We start from the raw sequence: 22050 nt of genomic DNA, 5'->3' as shown, positions 1-22050 counted from the left end.
AATAAGTATGTTAAGCCTCCCAAAAATTTCAGTCACTTATAAAGGGTAAAATGAAATAAAATTTTAAAAATCCATAATGAAGTTAAACCACTTTTACTTCTAGTGGTGTGAGCATCAATCATTGGGCAAATGGTCCAATCGACATTAGGATTGTAATGTATCTGTCAACTCATAAAACATTCCTATGCCTGTTTTAGTAATTGCCATTAAAAAAAAAGGGGGAGAGAAGGAAATCTGGAAGAGCAGTGCAGCAAAGTGAAAGTACATTCCAACTCTTATCTTTAAAAGATTGTAACTAAAATACCAGAGTTTTTGCCCAGGAATATATTTAATTGGAGCATGTGAATGATGACACCCAGCCCACGAACATGCTCAATTGGAGAATCTGGTTTATGAGACACCCAGGGGGGAGGGGGAAAACAGGGTCACAGGTGATTGTAAATTACGTATGCCAAGAGTTGGCTTCATACAGGGCAGTGCCAGTATGTCACCTCAATTAAATCCTTTGAAGTTTGGCTCGAGAATCATGATTTAATTAATGTGATTGCTGGAATCCTGACAGCATCTCTACTGAAAGGCCATCCTCTTAAGATATTCTTCATTCCATAGATGGGTAGAAGTAGTCATCAAGATTATGAGACAAGAGGAAAAGAAGAAAAAAACTACTTTGTATTGGACGAGTAGCTGTATCTTTGGAACTTTCCAAATACTACCATTCCTCACTGAGGAACAGACTTTAATTAATCCTCCCACACACAAGATAACAGCCTCTATTTCAAGCATCTTCCAACTTTACTTCAATTCATTAAAAAAGCAGTACAAAGCAATTCATTAACCTGGTTGCCATCAATGAACACCATAATATGATTTCTTTTCAATATCATCTTTCTTTTAATTCCTATCTCTTTAGAGGTAGAGGAGGAGGAAGAGGAAGAGGACGAGGAAGAAGAAGAGGAAGAGGAGGATATGGAAGAGGATGAAGAAGAGAATGATGATGACAGAGAACCCAGTTTAATCGATGAGAACTTAGATGATGCTGATCTCTCTAGTTTTACTGTTCCTGGGGAAACCTCACAAGAACCCTTGGAAGGTTTGGAAAATCCTGCAGGAGAGCTCTCCGGAATATCCTATCATGTACCGAACGCAATTGAATGGGAACAGCAGAACCAAGGGCTCGGTAAGCAATCGGTAACATGCGTAAGGTTTGGGCAGCAAAGTCTCTATGCTTGAAAAGGAAGTTCTTATTTTCACTGCAGTTATCAATGCAATTATTTGAATTTATATCCCACCTTTCACTGAAGAGTTATGTGACCACTCATTCTATTTACCCCCAACCATAACCTGGACTTTTGCAAGATTTGTCTTCTACATATTGTGCCCATTTCTGGACTGAAAGGCCTTGTTTGTGGTAATCCATGTCTTTGTCATCTCCTTTCTGGGTTACTCTAACACACTTTATGTGGGGCTGTCCTTGAAAAGCATTGGGAACTTAGTCTGGAATGCATTTATGCTGTCAATTTTGGACATTTTCACTGTACTCATATGATATTGGTTCCCAGTAGGTTTCTGAGTGGAATTCAAGGTGCTGGTTGTTACTTATAAAACCCTACAAGACATAAGGCCAGGCTCCTTGTGGGACATTTCTCCCACTGCTTCTGCTCCTTCTCACCAGATCCAACAGGGAGAGAATGCCTCCTTCTGTATTGAACAACGTCATCTTGTTGGATCAGGAGTTGTGGTTTTTCTGTGACACTGCTGCCTTGTGGAACAGCATCATCCTGGACATCCAATGGCACCAACCCTGTTACCCTTTCCTAAGATTATGAAGGCCTAGCTGTTTCCCCAGGTGTGTGGGCAGAGAAGTTAAACAAGCAGTGCTGTTTGTTGATGTGGTATTCTGATTAGAAAGTATTGTTTACCTTGGGTAGCATAACTTATTGCTTCATCTCACAGCTAGTCCAAGGTACCTTTGATACTACTGTACATTGGCTGTTGTTGAAACAAGGAAACAAAATAATCAGGTGACCCCCCCCCCCTCCTCAAGTGTGCCAAATTAAAATCTGAAAGGAAAAAATCAAAATAAAAGTAATACATAAATGTGTACCCTACCAGTTTTAGGGAAATGGAATTTCAGTGTTTCTTTACTGTTAGGGATATTTGAGGGAAGGCAGTATGTATGTGCTGCAAAATTCTCCTTAGCCAGTTGAATGTTCATTGTCTCAGTAAAAGGTTATTGGGTTCACTGTGAGGTATAGCAAAGTCTGTCAGTGCCTTCAAGAGTTTAGAACAATGTTTCTCAACCTGAAGATATGTGGAATTCAAATCCCAGAATTTTCCAGTGAGTGGAGTCGGCGGGGGGGACCCACTTGTCAAAGGAGAAGCTGTGAAATCTTATCATAGTCCAGACAGAATAATTCTGCACTTCCTTGAGTCTTTTCTCCACTGTTTTTTGTTTTCAGCTACAAATAGCATTGTTGGCCTGCAAATTTAAACAAAGTTATTGTAATTGGCAAAGTGGAATGGGAGCACTCATCTGTTTGCATTCCTTTTTGTTTTTACTATTTTTGTAGGAAGCTTGGAGAAGGAATGATGAATTTTGAATGGAAAAGATAGCAGAAAGGGAAAGGATTAGGCTTGTAATCTTCTGAGGAGCTTGGAGTTGAAACATTTTTTTAGGAAGACAAAAACCATCAGTGGATTAAGTGTTCATTCCAATCTGAGATGAATATTCATTGATTGATCTGGGAACATATTTTGCACGTGCCTCTGGGAGGAGCATTTGAGCATCAGTTGCACGGCTAGTCCAGAAGCAGCATCCATCTGACCTTGGCTGACCTTGGGGGAAAAAACTAAGCAAGGTTAAAAATGGTTAGTATTTATATAAGAGGCTCCCTAAGTGAACAGGGATTTAGGGTAAATTAAGAAATTAAAAACAAACAAAATCAGTAAAGGCAATGTCAAACTATGTATCTTTTGTTGCCAAGAAAATTACAGGTAGCCCTCAGCTTATGACTACAGTTGAGCCCCAAATTTCTGTTGCTAAGTGAGTTTTTAAGTGAATTTTGCCCCGTTTTATGACCTTTCTTGCCACAGTTGTTTAGTGAATCACTGTAGTTGTTAAGTTAGTAACACGGTTGGTAAATGAATCTAGTTTTCCCGTTGACTTTGTTTGTCAGAAGGTTACAAAAAGTGATCACATGACCCTGGGACACTGCAACCGTCATAAATATGAATCAGTTGCCAAGCCTCTGAATTTTGATCACATGACCATGAGGATGCTGTAAGAATTGTACGTGTGAAAAATGATCATGAGTCCCTTTTTTGGTCCCATTGTAACTTTGAACGGTCACTAAATGAACTGCTGTAAGTTGAGGACTACCTGTATATGGAATCTGTATTCCTCTAGATCAGAGTTTCTTTTTTCAGCAACCTTAAGGTATGTGAATTTCGACTCCCAGAATTCCTCAGCCAACTTCCAGGGGAGTTCTGGAAGTTGAAGTCCACACATCTTAAGGTTGCTGAAACTTTAGGTTTATATGTGGTCTAGGTATTGCTTCAAATGCCAGAGCTCCTTGTTTAAATAGCCAGTAATGAAGGATACTGGGAGTTGTAATTCAGTCATATCTGGAGGGCAAATAAGATCTTCACTCTTATAACAACACCTGCATCCTTCAAGCTTCATTATATTATTTATAACATGATACTCCAGTTAGATTCTCAGAGTTTCCATCTTTCAGTTGTATCCTTATGAATCTTTACAAAAAATAATAATAATATTTTTTTAAAATGCAGAAATAATGAGAGAGTGAAGCTTACTAGCCTTTTTTCCCTGATCTTCATCTTCATGGGGTTCTATTTGTTGAACATCTCCAGGATTTTTCTGATGTTTTTCTGGGAGAAGAGAAAAGCCAGATTGCACCCAATTCAGGAGGAATGAAAGCACAGATACAGGAGTCAGGGTGATGGGGACACACACACACAGAAGAATGACATTTCACTGGGAAGGAAGATGCTAATGGCTACCCCACCATTCAATTAATCAATAGGCAATTTGCTTCTTTCAAATAAAAAGCCAGAAAGAATAGACTGGAGTGTCTGATTTCATTGGATATCCATGGACTCTCAGCTTTAATTAACAGGGAAAACAAAGGAAAGTTCTTATAGCCTTTGAGAAAAGTTGGAACCTGGATACAGGGAGTGAGCTGAGTAGAGAATTGATTAGATGCTACTTTTATGCCCTGGGCCATTTCACAATGAAATGAGTATATAAGTCTTTAACATGAATTTTTAAAAAATATCACAAATGTTAGATCAGCTTGATAGTGAAAATGGTCACCCAGAGAGATGGTGGGCTCTTATTCCCATTGGATATGTTCAGCCAACTTGTCTGAGATAACTCTGTCGGTTTTCTTGCACTGAGCAGGGGGTTAAACTTGATGACCTAAATGGTCTCTTCCAACTTTGTGGTTGTGTGAGAGCTTGTATCTGAATTTTTGTTCTCTGTGTGTGTGGTTCAGTTGGATGGGTGAAGTGGCCTCTACCAGCTCTATGATATAAAGAAAAAGAAAATAATATTATTAATGTCATAGAAGTATTTTTAGTAAATAAGAGCAGCCATCACTGCTAGTCTCCAAAGGACAACAGAAAATCATGGGGATGGTGTGTATGATATAAATGCCTTTTGGGAAGATGCATTATGACAATCCAATACATCTGCCATCCAGATGTCTTGCTCTCATCTCTTCCATTTTTGCAATTGTTTCGGAGGAGCTTGGGGAGGGAAAAGGCTACATGAGGACAAAGGAAATTAAAACTCCTGCAGAAATGCTACTTTTCAGTAAACAAATCGCCAGGATTGAAACAGTAGAGTATTTATTTTGACTTTATATATTTGATATATGGTATAGGCTATCTGTGGCTGTTTTCGGTTTCCAGTTTCCAATGACAGTATAATCGACCCAAGGAATTGTTTCTTCTTATCACTTTAAAAAGGCATTAATCTGGAAATAGAATTAGTAGGTGGGGATTAAAGAAAATATTTTTTTTCTGGAATTGGTTCTGCTTCCTGCCAAACAAAAATGTAAACTCATTGGAATCTTTCAGAGGTGCAATTGGTGGGTATGTGATGGTGTGGAGGCTTAATGATGCTGGAACCACCGGCCAGGAATGGTGTGCACTCCGGCAGTTCAGCCCCCAGCACCATGAGACAGAGTGAGCTCCTGTCATTTGATCCATAGCTCCTGCCCACCCAACACTTTAAAAGCAGGCAATATTGCAAGTAGATAAATGGTTATCACTTCGGTGGGGGAAAAAAAACCTAGCTGCGTTCATGTGTGTGGAGAGCAGAAGCCAGTGCTGGATCTGGCCAGATGCAAGGCATTGCCACATGAGGCCGAGGGCACATTGGCGGAGGAGTCTAGAAGAGTAACAACACAAGCACTCCTAGCTAATTGGTGTATAGCTAGTTTGCTCCCCGTGACGCACCGAGTATAGGTGTACAAGCGCCGAATGGAATGAACTAGCAATGTAGGCTGTCAGGGCTGCATTGTGTCTAGCATGTGTAGATTTCCTTGACATTGTATGCCATACTCTAAATAAATACAGGTACAATTAAAAAACCTGCTCCATTAAAAAAAATAAGGTAAAAATGCCTTTTCTCAACTTCTTGGGATTTTGCTATGCAGTTTTCATGCAGTTTTGCCATAACCATTTTTGGAGCTGTTTTTTTCCCTTAATGTCATCCATAGTCCTGGAATCCTACAACTTTAAAATGTGTAGATTTTAACTTCCAGAATTACCCAGCCAGATTCCTTGTTCAGTGGGGCAAATTAGCAAAACACAGAAACGATGCTTTGTCTGTTGCTCCTAGCAAATGAAGCACTCAATTATGGATTTTGGATTTTTTTTAAAGGAACAGGTGGAACTAATTAGTTTAGTACACAGACATTATATAATGATGATAAATGCATACTCTCACAAAATCTTTAGTAAGATTCTCTAATTTAAATACTGAATTTTGCTAATATATTATGGCAACATAAATGTAATTAGTGGTGCCTTTGTACTATCAGACATATAATCACTTCTGGCTTCCAGTTTAGCAATTACTGCATCAAGTTCATTCTAAAGTACTCAGGTCTGGAACAATTTTTGATTTTTTAGCATGATAACATAGTGTAGGTGAATTGGAATAGGTTCAAAGGACATGATGAAATTTGTCATCCAACTGAAAAATAAGTTCTGTTAAAAAGCTTGATGGTATTGGGTATCTTTAACATGAAATTGAAAAGAGTAAGAAGTGGGGGACAAATGTGATAATTCACCCCAAATACCTGAAGGGATGTTATGTAAAAAGGGGGAAACAGTAGAATTAATTGGGTTCAGAAAAATCACAGATGGGAAGGAACGATTTAGCCCCTGAGCCCAGCTCCTACTTGCTCCTGGAGAGATGTAGTCAGAAAAGCATTGAGTAATCAGAAGGGTGATTCTGGGCTCCCTTCAGTGGAAGTGGTCAAGCAGAGGTGAGAAAGGTGTTTCAGAGATGTTTTACCTGCACAGAATACAGGATTGGATTCAGTAGCCTAAACTGATTGATTGATTGATTATGTGCCATCAAGTTGGCTCTGTCTCTTAGGAACTACATCGATAGATTTTCATCCACTGGGTCCTTTAGGATCTAGTGGTGCCATTCACTTTGCTGGTAATCATCCTCTTATCTTTCCTTCCACCTTTTCCACAATGTGTCCAAAATTTGGTCATTTGAGCCTGGACATTTTTGTCTTGAGTGAGAACTCTGGGTTGATTAGTTTGATGATTAGTTTGATTGTTTCCTTGGTTAGATGACCCAACTGGCCTCTATTGATACTAAGATTGTAGAAATCCAGACAGAAACATTCTCAGAAAATGTCTATCCACTTAAGTTTGAGCAAATGTAAGAAATGTTGTCCCATTTCCTTGCCATATCTTCAGTTATGTTGTCTCACTACTGATACCATGTTTCTCCAAATACCCAGCAGTCAGCCTCTATCTCAAGATTATTAGTCTGTGTCCTGAAAAAAACATTTACTTGTCAGTGTTGCAAAGCACTGAGCTGTCATAAAGAATTAGTCGCCTATCTAAATAATGACATTGGCCTCCTTTGGCCAATTGCTTTTTTAATTTAGGCATCTTAGCCCGAGAAACGTTTTCAACAGTGAAGCTTTCACCAAGAGTTAATAGATCCTTTTCCTTTTCTTAAATCTTCTTTTTCTTTTGTTCACTTGCAATAAGCACAATTGTAGTTCATTATACACCATTATCCTTTTGCATGTTGACGAATAGCTTCCATTGTTATTACACATTGCTGGAAAGAGCCCATTAACACCATTCCTTGTTTACAAGCACACGGATTCTAAGATGTGGCATGAATGAAGGCAGATATGCATGTCCCAGGGTAATGTTGCAGGATCCAGTCTGAGTCGTCTCTGGGAGCAGAAGTTTAGTTTTCTGAGCTCCAGGACTTATCGACAGCTTTACCTCAGAACTGTTACTGCATGGCCAGTATGACAGAGAATAATGTTCCTCTAGCATGGCAGGTATGGCAATGTCAAAGGATTTTGGGACCTGTATTCCCATAATACAAGGATACGAGACTACTTGGGGACAGCATGCTGGCTGGGGAATTCTGAGCATTAGAGCCCACACATCTTAAAACTGCCAGATCTGAAAAACACCAGCGTAGAGGCTGAGGTACCAGATTAGAAAACAAGGAAGGACGAGTTCTAAATCTCCCTTAGACATGACAGCCAATTGGATGACTTTGGGCCAGAACTCTCTCTGAGCCCAACCCATCTCACATGGTTGTTGTTTTGGGGAAAATAGGAGACAGGGACATTAAATATGTATATTACCTTCAGTTGACCAAAAATAATAGTGGGGTTAAAAAAATTAAGTAACTCATAAGAGAAAGGAGCAAAGATTTGTTGAAACACAGAGAAATTGGCTCAGTAGGAATGGCATAGATAGGGTGGGTAGAAAGTGATGTATAAGTTACTCTGAATAAAAGGGAATGTATACTAAAGAGTGTGTGTGGAGTGTGTGTACATCTTTAATTTTATAAATGCTGCCATTTGCTCTAAATAAATTTACATCTTTTATAAACTTGGTACCCTATTGCTCAGATACTCACTGAGTCAAGGATACTCTGTTTGGGCTGCTGCTGGTCACCTGTCCATTCACATCCTCTGCATCCCCTTCCTTTGATTTGCACAATGCTGCAGTTCAGGAGTAAGGTTGGACCAGTTCCCCATTAAGCAAGATCCAGGCTTAGTATCCAGGGGCCAGTCCAGCTGGAGGGTGAGGAGCTGTGGCAGAACCAGCTGTTACCTGATTTAGATAATACCTCTGCAATAAGCTAATATATACGTGCCTTCCTATCCAAGTCCTGAGATCTCCTCCTTCTCCTGTTTAGCTAAAAATAAACTTTGAGTCTCTGTACTTCCCAACAGCTCTGGCCACTCCGGTTTCCAAAAGGCTTTGTAAGTTGAAGGGAAATCATGCAGTTAGCTGGACTGATCAACAGACGTAGCAATCTTAAAAAATGTAATTGTTTGTTTCGCTTCACCTGTCACAGTAGGAACCCAAGGGCCTCTACTTCAAAATAGAAGAACTACAAAACTTACCTTAAGGCCAACTGGGGACATCATAGTACAGCTTCACTTCTTTCCCAGAAAGCACCCTGTGGAGTAAATAACCTGCCTGGAAAAGTGTGCATAGCCCTTATCATCAGCGCAGGATGTGAAGGCTGTGACAGCTTGCCCTTGCTGCCCCCCCCCTCATCCCATGCCAAGATTCCTTAAAAAGGGAGAAGGGGAGGTGTATGCATTGGCTAAAGCAATTACATATTAGCTAATGGGAAGATTGCCCTGAGGAGTAGAGGTGAAGGGGTGAGACAAGTCCACCAAATGCTCCATGTTAACCAGTGGATAGGTTGGGTCAATTAAGTCATTCTCCTAAGCAATGTTTTATATTGCATGGTAAATGCACTTTTCTGTTCCCAAATCATGTTTTTCTACCTCCATTTCCATGTGCCATGTTAATCTAGGACTATGTGTAAAGGGAGCTCCCAAATTCCTTAAAGTAGCCCTACCTCTGAGATGCTTTTAAAAATCTTAGCTATTTTTTCAGAAGGCTTGGGATTTACCATGATTGGGTATATAACTTGGGTCCATCCCTGGAATACCTGATAACTGGAGTGCAGTGATCTCTTTGCTGCCCTTTATTGGCCAGATTTGTGCAGCTTAAATTAAAAAAAGGTATAGGCTTCGCTTGTCCAGTTGTGTCTGACTCTGTGTGTGCGCGTGTGTGTGTTTGTGTGCTCATCTCCATTTCCTAGCTGAGGGAGCCAGTGTTGTCCAAAGATGCTTCTGTGGTCATGTGGCCAGCATGACTATATGCCCAGGTGCATGGAACGCTGTTATCTTCCCACTGAAGTGCTACCTATTTATCTAGCTGCATTTGCATGCTTTTGAACTGCTAATTTGGCAGGAGCTGGGGCACAGTAGTCCTATTAGATGTTAAGCCTTGGAAATATTTGAGTGGAGGTATATTATTTTTGTGGTGAGCATATGATGGAAAATACAGGCAGAAAGATATTTTAACCCAACCTAGACAAGAGGCTGTTGCTTGATCAAAATCATTTATGTAGAGATGAGTTATATTGTTTATCTTTATTTCAAAAATACCTTATTATTGAAAGTGTCAATATTGCAAGTGTTGATAATTTATCTGGGGAGATGGTTTGCAAGAGAAAGGGCTTAACTCTTCTCTCCCATACTGTTTCTTTCCTGGGAATCACCTTGTCATCCATTTAGTCTCACGGAAACCTGCAGTTTTAAATACCAGTATATTAACCTCCATCCCATTTTGTAGCAAATTCAAACTAGACTGGGAAGCATTTGCAGGAGGAAACAGTTGAGTCTCATCCTCATAATTATTCCTACAATCCAAGTAACAGCCTTATGTGGCTGCTTTGAAATTTAAAAAAGCAGGAAAACTAGAATTGTGAACGTTCTGCATCATGTATTAGTTGAACCTCAGGGTCCACTGGCAGGTATACAAGCTAATTTTCTTGTTCTACGCTTGCTGCAGGCTTCCCACAAGCAAAATAAATGGGGAAGGTGGCAGGAATGCGAGGGATGGAGGAAGAAATGATAGGGAGAGAGAGAAGAAAGGGGGAGGGAGGAGAAGTAGGCAGGGATGGAAGGAAAGAGGAGGGAGAGAAGAAATGAAGGAATGGTGGAAGGGAAGGAGAAAGGGATTGAGGAAAGAAGGAACAGGGAGGGAGGGAAGGGGGAAGGAAGGAAGGAAGGAAGGAAGGAAGGAAGGAAGGAAGGAAGGAAGGAAGGAAGGAAGGAAGGAAGGAAGGAAGGAAGGAAGGAAGGAAGGAAGATTTCTGATCTTGCCAGCTTCCTACAAAGAAATTCAAGAGGGGAGCTGGCAGGAAGTGGGAAGTCACTCCTGCTCTCACTGCTTTTTAGCCCACTCACAGTTTTAAGATAAAGAAATATTATTTCTGAAACAATGACCCAATGGGGCATGGGTTGTCTAGTAATAGCTAAATTGCTGGTTGCATAATGGAAGTGCATACCTGTGACTCAGGCACCTTGCAAGAGTACAGTCAGTCTCTTTCAGCTGCCCAATTCCAGCCCAAATATAAAACAGACAACTTCCACTCAAAAAAATGAAGACCTTCAGCTGGGAGGGGAAGGAGATGCAGAACTCCATTAAAGATGCTTTAACCCTGCTGGAGTGTCTAATTAGGCAATTAGCAATATGAAGAATTGACAAAGCACAAGTCGATAGAAAAATTACTCTCCTCCAGCTTTCTCAAATAATCAGTGGGAGAAAGGGAAAAATATCCCCAGGGAACCAGACTGACAAGCTGCTTAAGGAGGGGGGGGCATGCAATATAGTGGGCTGCAGACCTGGTTTAGAAAATAATACTATTTTGAGGGTACTATGAAAAATGCAGACTCATTTAAATGCACTAGAGACAAAAAGCAAGGATGTAACTAGGAGACACTCTGAATTAAGTTTGCATCCCCTGCATCTTTAAAGGAGAGGTGGAGAATGCTAGGTATTATGGGCTGTATTTCCTGGAAACTGGAGTAGGGTAAATATATTAGGCATTGCACTGCAAAAAACAAGCAAAGCCAAAAGGAAGTGATTGCTGCCATTATTCTTTCTCTCCTTTTGTCTGGTTTCTTGCTGTCTTCCTCTTCCTTTCTTCCCAATGAGCTTCTGTAAAAGGGACAGAATAATCCAGCATAGAACCGGTCAGAATAATAACAGAAAGGGTGTTGGTACTTACCTGATATGCCCATTCTCGGTGAGCTGCGACAAGCATCCAGAGAGTGGGAGGTGTTTAGTCTCTACTCGGATAGGCTGGGCTTAATTGTTAGGATGCTCTTACTCCTCCCTGGCTCCTCCCTAGCGTCCCCCAGTTTTGGCGAAGACGAGGTGATGCAACCCCCGCCCTCTTGACTCTCTTGTTTGTTTGTGGTTACTACTACTACTACTACTACTACTACTACTACTACTACTACTATTTACATATTTCTAGATTAGTTGTTGGCCAGACCAGGATCCCCCCAGATGGATATTGGGTGGGGCTGGATGCTCGTCGCAGCTCACCGAGAATGGGTGTATCAGGTAGGTACCAGTGCCCTTTCTCCATTGAGCTGCTCCGAGCATTCAGAGAGTGGGACATACCAAAGCTTGGCTTGACCTACAGGAGGGTCTCTGTCTGGTCTGGAGCCCCCCCCCTGTCCGAGTGGACTCATTGTAACACCCTCCTTCCAAAGGAGGCCTCAGCAGAAGCAAAGACATCAATTTTGTAATGCCTAATGAAAGGAGATGGGGAAACCCATGTTGCCACCCTACATATTTCTGCTATAGGGGCTTGTGTGGCCCAGGCCGCTGAAGTTGCTGCGCTTGTAGAATGTGCTGTGATGCCCCTAGACATGGGTAATGATTGAGTCTCGTACGCCTTGGCTATTGTGGCTTTCAGCCACCTGCCTATAGTAGAAGGTAAGACCTTATGGCCCTGAGTGGTTGGCTGAAAGGATACAAAGAGGGCTTCAGTTTTCCTGAAGGGAGCCGTTCGATGTAAGTACATACTGAGAGCTCTGCGGACATCCAGTCGGTGCCATTGATGTTCTAGACCCTGAGAAGGCCTGGGGCAAAAATTTGGGAGAACAAGTTTTTGTGCCCTGTGGAAAGCAGAATTGACTTTTGGTATGAACGTGGGGTCTGGATGGAGAACCACTCTGTCTGTATGAAAAATACAGAGGTCCTTACGGCCGATAGAGCTGTTATTTCTGAGATACATCGTGCTGATGTTATAGCTATGAGGAAAACTACCTTGTATGTGAGAAAATGGAAACTGGTAGTTTTCAGTGGTTCAAATGGGCCCTTTGTGAGTGCTGTGAGTACCTTGTTGAGGTCCCAGGTCGGATAACGATGTACCACTGGTGGACATAAATTTGTGGCACCTCGAAGAAAACTCCTTATCCTTGGGTGGTGTGAGATGGATGTTAGACCTTTCCAGGTCACCACTGAGGCAATAGCCGCCACCTGTCATCTTAAAGTGTTTGGTGCGAGACCCCTATCAAGCCCATCTTGAAGAAACTCTAAAACTTGTGGCACTGACGGAGAAAATGGATGCGCTTTGGATTTGGTGCACCATTTATAGAAAATATTCCAAGTGGTATTATATATGCGGCTCGTTGAAGGTCGCCGAGCAGCTTGAATGATGTTGATTACTCTGGTCAAGAGATTCCCCTTTCTTAGATGTCTCCGCTCAACCTCCAAATGGCTAGGTGCAGCCATTGAGGGTCCCAGTGTTGGATCGGTCCCTGGGTGAGCAGAATTCTGTGCAGTGGGATTCTCCACGGTTCTTCTGTGGAGAGACCCCTGAGATCCGTGAACCACGGCCTCCTGGGCCAGTATGGAGCCACCAAGATCAGGTCTGCTTTCTTGTCCAGTAGCTTCTGGATCACCTTGGGTATCAGTGGTGGTGGTGGTGGGGAAAGCGTATGGGAGTCCCTGTGGCCATCGGCAATGAAAGGCGTTGATGTTCTCCGCCCCATGGGATGGGTATCTCAAAATGAATCTCGGAAGCTGCGAGTTCAGGGGAGAAGCGAACAGATCTATAACTGGCAAGCCGAACCTCTGTACTGCCTGCTGAAACAGCTCCGGGTGCAGGCGCCACTCTGATTGGTCGACTGTAGCCCTGCTTAGCCAGTCTGCCTGTGTGTTTGTTAGTCCTGAAATATGCTCCACCCTGATGAAAGCCACATTCCTTTCCGCCCAAAGGCACAGTCTCTTTGCTTCTCTCATGAGTTGTTTCGAATGAGTGACCCCTTGTCTGTTAATATGTGCCTTTGTAGTGACATTGTCTGTAAATATGAGGATGTTCTTTGTCTTAATATGTGGCAGAAAGCTGCAAAGAGCTAGATGGATTGCCCTGAGCTCCAACCAATTTATCCTGTTCGATCATTCTGTTCCTGACCAACGACCTTGAGCCAATAGGGACTGGAAATGTGCTCCCCATCCAAACAGGCTGGCATCCGTAGTGATGGTGAGTCTGTGGGGCTCCCTCAATGGACAACCCTTGTTTATGACCGGAACAGTCCACCAGTGCAGAGAAATCAGGACTTTTGCAGGTACTAGAACTCGAATCTTGGAGTTGCTTTGCCCCGATTTTTGGTGTGAAAGTAGGAACCATTGGAGCGATCTAGCGTGGAACCGGGCCCAAGGAATAATAGAAATACAGGAGATCATTTTCCCAAGTAATTTTGATAAATCAGCTAGAGGAACCCGTTTTAGGGTTCTGATATTCTGAGCTAAAATTTTAATGCTCTCCTGTCTCTCCGGGGATAGAAAAACTTTTCCTTCCATCGTGTCTATTACTGAGCCTAAGTGAGATAATCGAGTTGAAGGATACAACTGACTCTTTGCCCAATTGATGGAAAAACCGTGTTGCCGAAGAGTTTGCAATGTAATTTGAGTATCCCATTCTGCCTGCCTAGACGAGGAAGATAAGATCAAAATGTCATCCAGGTAGCATTGTAGTCTGACAGGAGTGCCCCTAAGCGGGGCAGCTAATGCTGCCAGAAACTTTGTAAAAGTTCTTGGGGCAGATGACAGCCCAAAGGGCAGGGCAACGTATTCAAAATGTTGGTTGTTGTAACAGAATCTGAGAAATTTGGTGTGAGAAGGTCTAATTGGAATGTGTAAGTAAGCCTCTGTTAAGTCAATGGAAGTTAAAAAGTCGCCTTTCCTTATGCTAAGCAGAATGGTTTGCAACGTACTCATTTTAAATTTGCGATAGACTAGAGCACGGTTTAGTCTTTTTAAATCTAGGATTGCCCTCCATCCCCCCGAACTCTTAGGGACTACGAAAAGTAGTGAATAGAACCTGTACCCTTGTTGATCTCGGGCTACTGGTTGGATGGCTTTGATTTCCAATAAATGCTTGATCGCTGTCTCCATCAAGTTCCTTTTAACAGGATCCCTGGAGAGAGGGCATTTCATGAAAAAGTCCGGGGGAGTGGAGCGGAATTCCAGAGCTAGGCCAAATCTGATAGTGTCACGGACCCAGGAATCCGATGTAGAGGAGTCCCAATGGTCTGCAAAGAGTCTTAACTGTCCTCCAATAGGAGCGAAATCCCTGGAGTTATCTTGGGCGTCGGAAACCCCTGCTCCCTATTCCTCTAAATGATCTTCTCCCTTGTGCTCCCCTGTGTGTTCTATCAGCGAATTCTGATCTATCTGACTGTGGGGCACCCCATATCCTGAGACTCTCTGGAATAGGTGAGAATGTACCTTGATAATAGGGACGAAAGGAGCCTCTCTGAAAGGGCTGAAAGGTTCTGTTGTCTGAGCGACGAAGGAGGGAGGGGAGAATCTTCTTTTTGCTTCTGGTCTCAATCAGCAGCGGATCTAGAGCAGCGCCAAACAATTTATCGCCCGAAATTGGGGAAGAGGCCAGTTTCCATTTGTGTTTGGTATCAGCTTGCCAATGTCTAAGCCATAACAAGTGACGGGCAGTAACCTGCGATGCTAAGGCTTGAGCTGAAAATTTGACCGAATTGTATGTAGCATCCGCAGAAAACTGCTGCTGTCATTAGTTTGGCGATGTCCTGATGTGCCCTGACATTAGAATTTGGTATGGTGTCCCTCAGGTGACGGAGCCATCTGAGGGAGGACCTAGTGAAGAAGGACGCGGCTGTTGCCACCCTTATGGCCCACGCATCGGAATGATGTGCCTTTTGGAGAGCTATCTCGGCTTTCTTCTCCTCTGGCTTAAGGGCCTCCTCTGCTTCGGTGGGAATGGTGGAGGAGGATGCCAAGGCCACTACTGGCTCATCTACTTCAGGGGTATTCAAGGAATTAGAAAATTCTGAAGCTAGATTAAAGAATTTTTTATCAAATGTTGTGGGGGCTGGACAAACTGCTGCTGAGGCCCACTATTTCTGGATGAGATCCGAAAACATTTGTGGAACTGGAATGATATCAACCTCATTAATGGATTGTGAGAAAATCAAGTCATCTGACTCTTCTTGAGATTCGGGTTGTTGGATAGAGGGAGGCTTCTCGAGACGAGCTTTGGCCTTGGCCTTGAAAAGGAGACCTTTGAAAAGTTGTGGATGGAACAGCCCCGAAAAGGTAGGTTGGTCAGGCTTGATGCCCTTGTCATCTAACATTCCTCTGTCTGGGGAATCTGCCTCCAATAGGGCTTCACTAACTTGAATTGATACTGCATCTATTTGCTCCATCTGATCCTCTCCTTCTCCCTCTTCCTGTACCCCATGTGACTGCATGTGTGGAATGATAGAAAACTCCCCTTGGGGAGGTACCTGAGGATAATGCAGGTCAGTTCTGCCAAGGGATCTTACTGACTGTGAATCACATTCCGACGTAGGGTTCTATCTGGCCATCATGGATTGTTGCACCCCCTCTGCGATTCCTCTGCAGATCGCCAGTTCCATCCAAGCTCTCATTGTTTCCAGAATTTCGTCTGGCAGGAACCCCTCCTGACATAGGCCAGCCACTGTTGGTGTAAAGGTCGCCTCTGGGACCCGACTTGAAGCCTGAACAGCTGATGGGGCCTGCGCGGTGGTAGTAGGTCTGGATGGCATGCATAAGTCTAGGGCCGCTGGAGTCTGTGGAATTTGAGGCAACTGGGTTGGGGGAGGAGGTTGGGAAATTCTTTTAGCCTCCTTAGTACATCTTTCAATTTGCTTTTCCAGTGCGTTTTGGCGTCTGGTGGCATCCGTTCTCTGTGGCCTTTGATGGCCCCTTAGCTTTTTTGGACTTATCTAAGGTCTGTGTCCTAGTGCCCTCTCTGTTCGCCATTGCAATTCTCGGGTACCTCAATTTATGAGGGAATCTGTATTATAGAGAAATTGTATATAGATATATATAAATATATATATTTCTATGTGGACGGTTAGCGCGTCTGGGGTCTTGCACCACCACAGGGGCAAGGAACCCTATGAACTTTCTCTCCCCCTTTTTTGAAAATTTGTTTTATTTTATTTTATTTTGATTTATTTAGTTATTTATTATTATTTTTTATTTTTATTTTTATTTATTTATCTATTTATTTATTTATTTATTTATATCTATAAATGTTTGAGTGAACTAATGGGTAAGTATGCCAATTTGAGAACGCTCAAGAAGAAAAACCAGGAGGCCAAACGAACACGAGGCCCTCTACCACCGTCTGCGCAGGCTGAACTTAGCCTGGTAGTCGCTTGCTGCTGTGTTTTGAGTCTATATATAAATATCTGTATATATATCCAATGTGAGTGCAGCCAACAAGAATATACGATTTTTTTGTCTCCCCGAAACCGGAGTAAAGGGAGTTGAAACAATCTTTATTTTCCTCTGTAACCTGCACCAGGAACTTAGAGGGTGTTAAAAGCCTCTCACAAAATATTATTAAGGAAATAAATGGCCACACGATGTAATGTGTTTATGGCGGTGTTCGTTAGAATGTGTGCCAAAATAAAACAGCCACCGGGCCCCCTAGAAGATGGCGCTGGCCGTATTTTGGCGCCAACACAGTAGAAACTTTCACTGCTCAATCGGAGTAAGAGAAAAACTAAAAACGGCTGCTACGCGATTGAATGGTGAGAAGGGAACAATAAGGGCTCCTACGCCCACGCCTCCACGTTCTCCGAGGGGAGAAATCGCAACTGGCAAAAAAGTAGAAGGAAAAGCACGCTCTGTTTAAACAGTGCCGAATTGAATTGCAATGGCAATAACAGAAGCTTGTAGGGAAGGAAGGAACCACGTGTCTCCCGGAAACGCGGCTGCCGATTAATGGCGCTATGTGCCTTGTGAACGCGAATGCATCCAGATCGCCAATAGGCGATCTGCAATTTGGTCCGACTGCTTCCCTCTAATTGCAGTCGGAGCTAAGAAGAGAGCAATTTAGAATCTAGTTCATTTTAAAGAAATCCAAACCTCAAAGTGTTCCTGCTCCGGCCAAGGATAAGCTGCCTACCACACCAAAGGCTGAGCTAAAACTGGGGGCCGCTAGGGAGGAGCCAGGGAGGAGTAAGAGCATCCTAACAATGAAGCCCAGCCTATCTGAGCAGAGACTAAGCACCTCCCACTCTCTGGATGCTCGGAGCAGCTCAGTGGAGAATTACAGATTTGAAAGGGACCTTGGAGGCAGGGGTGGGATGCTACTGGTTCTGCCTGGCTCTATAGAACCGGTAGCTCTGAAGAGCAGCAGACACCGAACCGTTTTTGTGTTTGCTGCTGTTTGGCCCACCCGCCTGCCCAAGCTCTTACCTGACCTTTATTTCCTGCTTTTTCAACCTCAGCTGTTTTGTGCAGCACCTGCGCACAGCATTTTTCAATTGTCTAGGAGGCACAGCTTAAGGTTTTTTTACACGCGCGGGCAAAACATAGTCACCGAACCAGTAGAAACACCGGTTGAATCCCACCCCACTTGGAGGTCTTCTATTCCAACCTTCTGCTCAAGCAGGAGATCTTATACCAGTCCAGTTTTGTTATAAAAGGTACAAGTGATGGAGTACCCACAACTTTGGGAGGCAAATTGTTCCACTGATTAATTGTTCTGTCAGGAAATGTCTGCTTAATTCTAGGTAGCTTTTCTCCTTGATTAGTTTCCATGTATTGTTTCTTGTCTTGCCTTCTGGTGCTTTGGAAAATAGGTTGACCCCTCTTCTTTGTGGCAGCCCCTCAAATATTGGAACACTGCTATCAAATGGTCACTCTGAAACCCAGAAGGAGGCTGAGGGATGGCTGCTTTCTTATCTGCAGATTCATACACCTCATTTTAGTAAGTGCCAAGCAAAAATCAATCCGATGTAGCCTTCTCAGCTGCTGTTAGAGGGAAAACATCCCTTCTAGGATTTCAGCCCTTTAAAGTTGCTGAGATCCTGTCATCTTATTTCATAAAAAGAAAAAAGAAAAACAGCAGCCTTCTTCATGGAACAGAAACTGGGACATGAAGCATTAACTTCTTCTGTTTTTCTGCCAGTCTAAATTAAGCTTTTGAGGCTCTCTGATGTAAAATCACAGTCGTGAAGATAGAAGGGTTTATTTACACCATCAAGACTAACCCTTTGCTTAGTGCAGGAATGTGGATTAAATTTAAAGGCTTCCAAATACATATCAATCTGACCTCTTTTGGAATGCCATCACCGGTTACCAATTGGTTTTACTATTGACCTGTTCTTACTTTTAGGAAGTTTTTTTTCCCCTTAAAAATTCAGTTGGCATCTATTTCCTATCTAAGTCTATTATTGTGTATTTTCCATTCAGTCAGTGGAGAACAAACGGTGGTACCCCTTCAGATATTTGCACAGTGCTGCCGCACACCCTGTCAACTTTTCTAAACATTAAACATATCCACCTCCCTCAATTGTTTTATTTATTACTTTATTAAACAAATTTTCACAGTTGCCCAGTTTGCACACAACGATTCAAATATTTGCAATTTCAGGCCCCTGATGACATATACAGACCTTTTCTGAAACTACTCCAAATTTCAGAATCTTAGCAGTGTAGAATATATTGAAACAGTTATGTGCCATAGCTTACACTGTATACTTATGTGCCATAGCTTACACTGTATACGTAACATGTCTATATATACAAACACTCTTGTGTGTCACAAGTTTGTCTGTTTGTAACCTGCAACTGGACAAAATGTGCAACAAGATACCTCAAATGGACTAACTTGCACAATGCATCCAACATCTGTGATCCATTATTCCTGTGGGGTTGGAATTAGGAAGAGTTATGGCCGTTTCAGCACTGTTGTACTCAGCCATAGTTATGCCATTATCATTTTCTTTTTTTTCCTCAATAATTTTATTAAAGTTTACAAATAAATAGATAACAAACTAATGCAAGCTAAGAAAAATATAAAAAATAAAGAAAAGAAGAAAAGTGACAAAACATATATTTTAATTCTTATTCAGCAGGTTCACTTTATAAATCTTCCTATCATATAGTGCCTCACAAGATGATTTCTTATCACTTTCTCTTTGTCTCCTTCAAAGCACAGCTTGAACAATTATTTTTATCTCTTTTCAAGAAGAGGTGGTTTTTTTTTGTTCCATACATTCTTTCAATAAATCCAAAGTAAGAAGGCTTTCCAACTCACTCTTCTGCTTTTTTTTATTCGTAATTTCTCCTTGATTATTAGGACATAGAGTCATAGAATCATTGGACAGGAAGAGGCCTTGGAGGTCCTCAAATCGAACCCCCTGCCCATGGCAGGAATCCTTATACCAATCAGCCATCCTGCCACATTCCCCTCAGTTGCATCGCGTATCAGCTGGTTTTATTGATAAATCCATTTTGGCATTGTTTCCCATACCGCTCTTACATTCTGGCATTTTAAAATCCATATTGAAATCCACATCTTTTTCCAATCATTTTTCTAATTCAACACTTTTTAAAACTTCAAATCCACATTCAAATCCCTGTCAGTTTTCCGTTTTATCCAATAAAATTTGTTGATCTTCTATATCCTCTGCTATAGTATCACTTGCTTTTGTAAGCAACCTCTGAGAAAATCATTTCCAAACAGCCTTATTTCTTCTATAGTCAAATAGTATTGCTCCATTGTATTCAAGTGTCTGTTTTTCTTCAAGAATAGTCTTTTGTTCTCCCCTTCAGTCCCTTCTGATCATCAGTTTATTTTCCAATCAACAAAATTTTTCCCACAGGAGGATCTCTTACAAGTAGTTTCAAAGACTTGATATACTGTTTATAAATTTTTAAGTACCCTACCGGAAATATTCTTTCAAGGCCATCTAGCATCTTAACTTTCCAAAATCAACAATTTATTCCCCCTTTTGCTGCTTGTCAAAAATTAAAGCTTCTCTTGTTATTCCGTAAACTTACTGAGAGTTTCTTTTGTCCAGAGTGGAAGGAAAATCTCCCAGTTCAATACAGCTTGTCTTTTGGAAAAAATTTAACTCCAAAGAAATAAGAAATAAGCAACTTGTAGGAAACAATCAGGCTGAGCCTGATGGAGGGGTCAAACACATCATAAGTCATGAGTCCCTGCATGCGCACAAGAGATCTAAGTCCAGCCCACCTTGAATGCCTCTCTTAACTCCAGCTCATTTCCCTTAACTGTCAGTTGGTTGGATTCTTGTAGAGAGCTTAAACTTGCAATAAATCTTTATACTCATTTGAACTGCCTGAATCTCCTGATTTCCCCACAACTTCCTAAAGAAATTAAGAGAGAGAGTAGAGGCAACCTCAGTGATTCTTTGAAAGGCACTGAGCATGGCTTAGGCAGGATAAATATTCCCTCTCAACCTCGCTGGCAAACACTGTTTTACAATCTCTTTGTAGGAAGGATCTGTATGGAGGAAGCCAGGGGGCAATAAGAGGCATGCCAAGGGTCAGGAGGGTGTGCTATAATGCAGCACAGATTGGAGAATTTGCACACAGGTGTGGTGTGTGGGGAGGGTACACAAGGGTGCAGAAGTGGCCCTGGTGAGGGTATGCAAGTGGGGCAAACATACCAGAGCAACTTGCAACCTTTCTTGTTGGCTTTCACATTGATTTTCTCCCCGCAAGCTTCCCAGAAGTAAAGTCAGTGGGGAAGCTGGCAAGAAATCAGAAATCGCCCCCATTCCCACTGCTTTTTTTTTTGCCTCCCTATGGTCATTCTATCATTCTATTTAGATTAAGTAAATATTTCTGAAATGATGACATATCTGAAACAATAACCTGAAGGATCATGGGTTGCCTAGTTAGATCTAATACACTGAAAGTCAGGGGCACACACATACACAATCAGTTGCAAGTTTAGCGATCCTTCCAGAGAATTGGTTAGGGATTGTTGCTTTCAATTATACTCTGGAACTTGGATATAAGTCTGTTTATTCACTGAAACTTGCAGCTATCAAGGACAACAGCTCTTAATAACTTAATAGTCTCTTGGCATCAGTAGATTTAACAAAGTCATTTCTGATGATTCATCATACTGAGGATACTTTTTATTTTTTGCCAATTCTTATAGAAAGCGGTGTCAGCAGTGGTGGGATTCAATTTTTTTTTACTACCGGTTCTGTGGATGTGGCTTGGTGGGCATGGCAGGGGAAGGATACTGTAAAATCTCCAGTCAGAGGTGGTATTTGCCGGTTCTCCGAACTACTCAAAATTTCCGCTACTGGTTCTCCAGAACTGGTCAGAACCTGCTGAATACCACCTCTGGGCATCAGGGTAGTTTTCTAGCTAGATCTGAACTGGATTGGCCTTGGTTCAAATCCCAGATTGTTATTTTGCTTATAAAACTAATTATAGTGCAAAAAAAACCCATTTAAAACATACCGTAACTGCAGCATAATGATCACTTACATTGTAGCAGGAATGCTGCTAGTCAACTTTGGGCATAATTCTAAAAGCCCTGCAAGAATAAAGCAAAGTATATTTTGCATAGTTATAATGTTATATGTTCTTCATCATCTCATTGTGTTATTTACATTGATTTGTTTA

The 22050-nt window shown here is 42.0% G+C and overlaps 1 protein-coding gene across 3 annotated transcripts in view; it reads left to right on the top strand.

The window, feature by feature from the left end:
* ARMH4 (armadillo like helical domain containing 4) overlaps positions 1-22050 on the top strand; it is a 75239-nt gene that overhangs the window by 40859 nt on the left and 12330 nt on the right. For 2 of the 3 annotated variants that reach the window (XM_087952416.1, XM_087952417.1), the window contains exon 6: positions 911-1177. The exons of the other annotated variant lie outside the window; for it this stretch is intronic. In XM_087952416.1, the coding sequence (XP_087808542.1) occupies positions 911-1177 (267 nt within the window). The remainder of the gene's footprint in view (positions 1-910; positions 1178-22050) is intronic. 3 annotated transcript variants of the gene reach the window in all.

The sequence above is a fragment of the Notechis scutatus genome, chromosome 1, assembly GCF_049901735.1.
Source record: "Notechis scutatus isolate UNSWTSFEM ecotype Mainland chromosome 1, rNotScu1.2, whole genome shotgun sequence".
NCBI lineage: Eukaryota > Metazoa > Chordata > Lepidosauria > Squamata > Elapidae > Notechis > Notechis scutatus.
The sequence above is the reverse complement of the archived record's forward strand: the minus strand, read 5'-3'. Positions and strand labels throughout refer to the sequence as shown.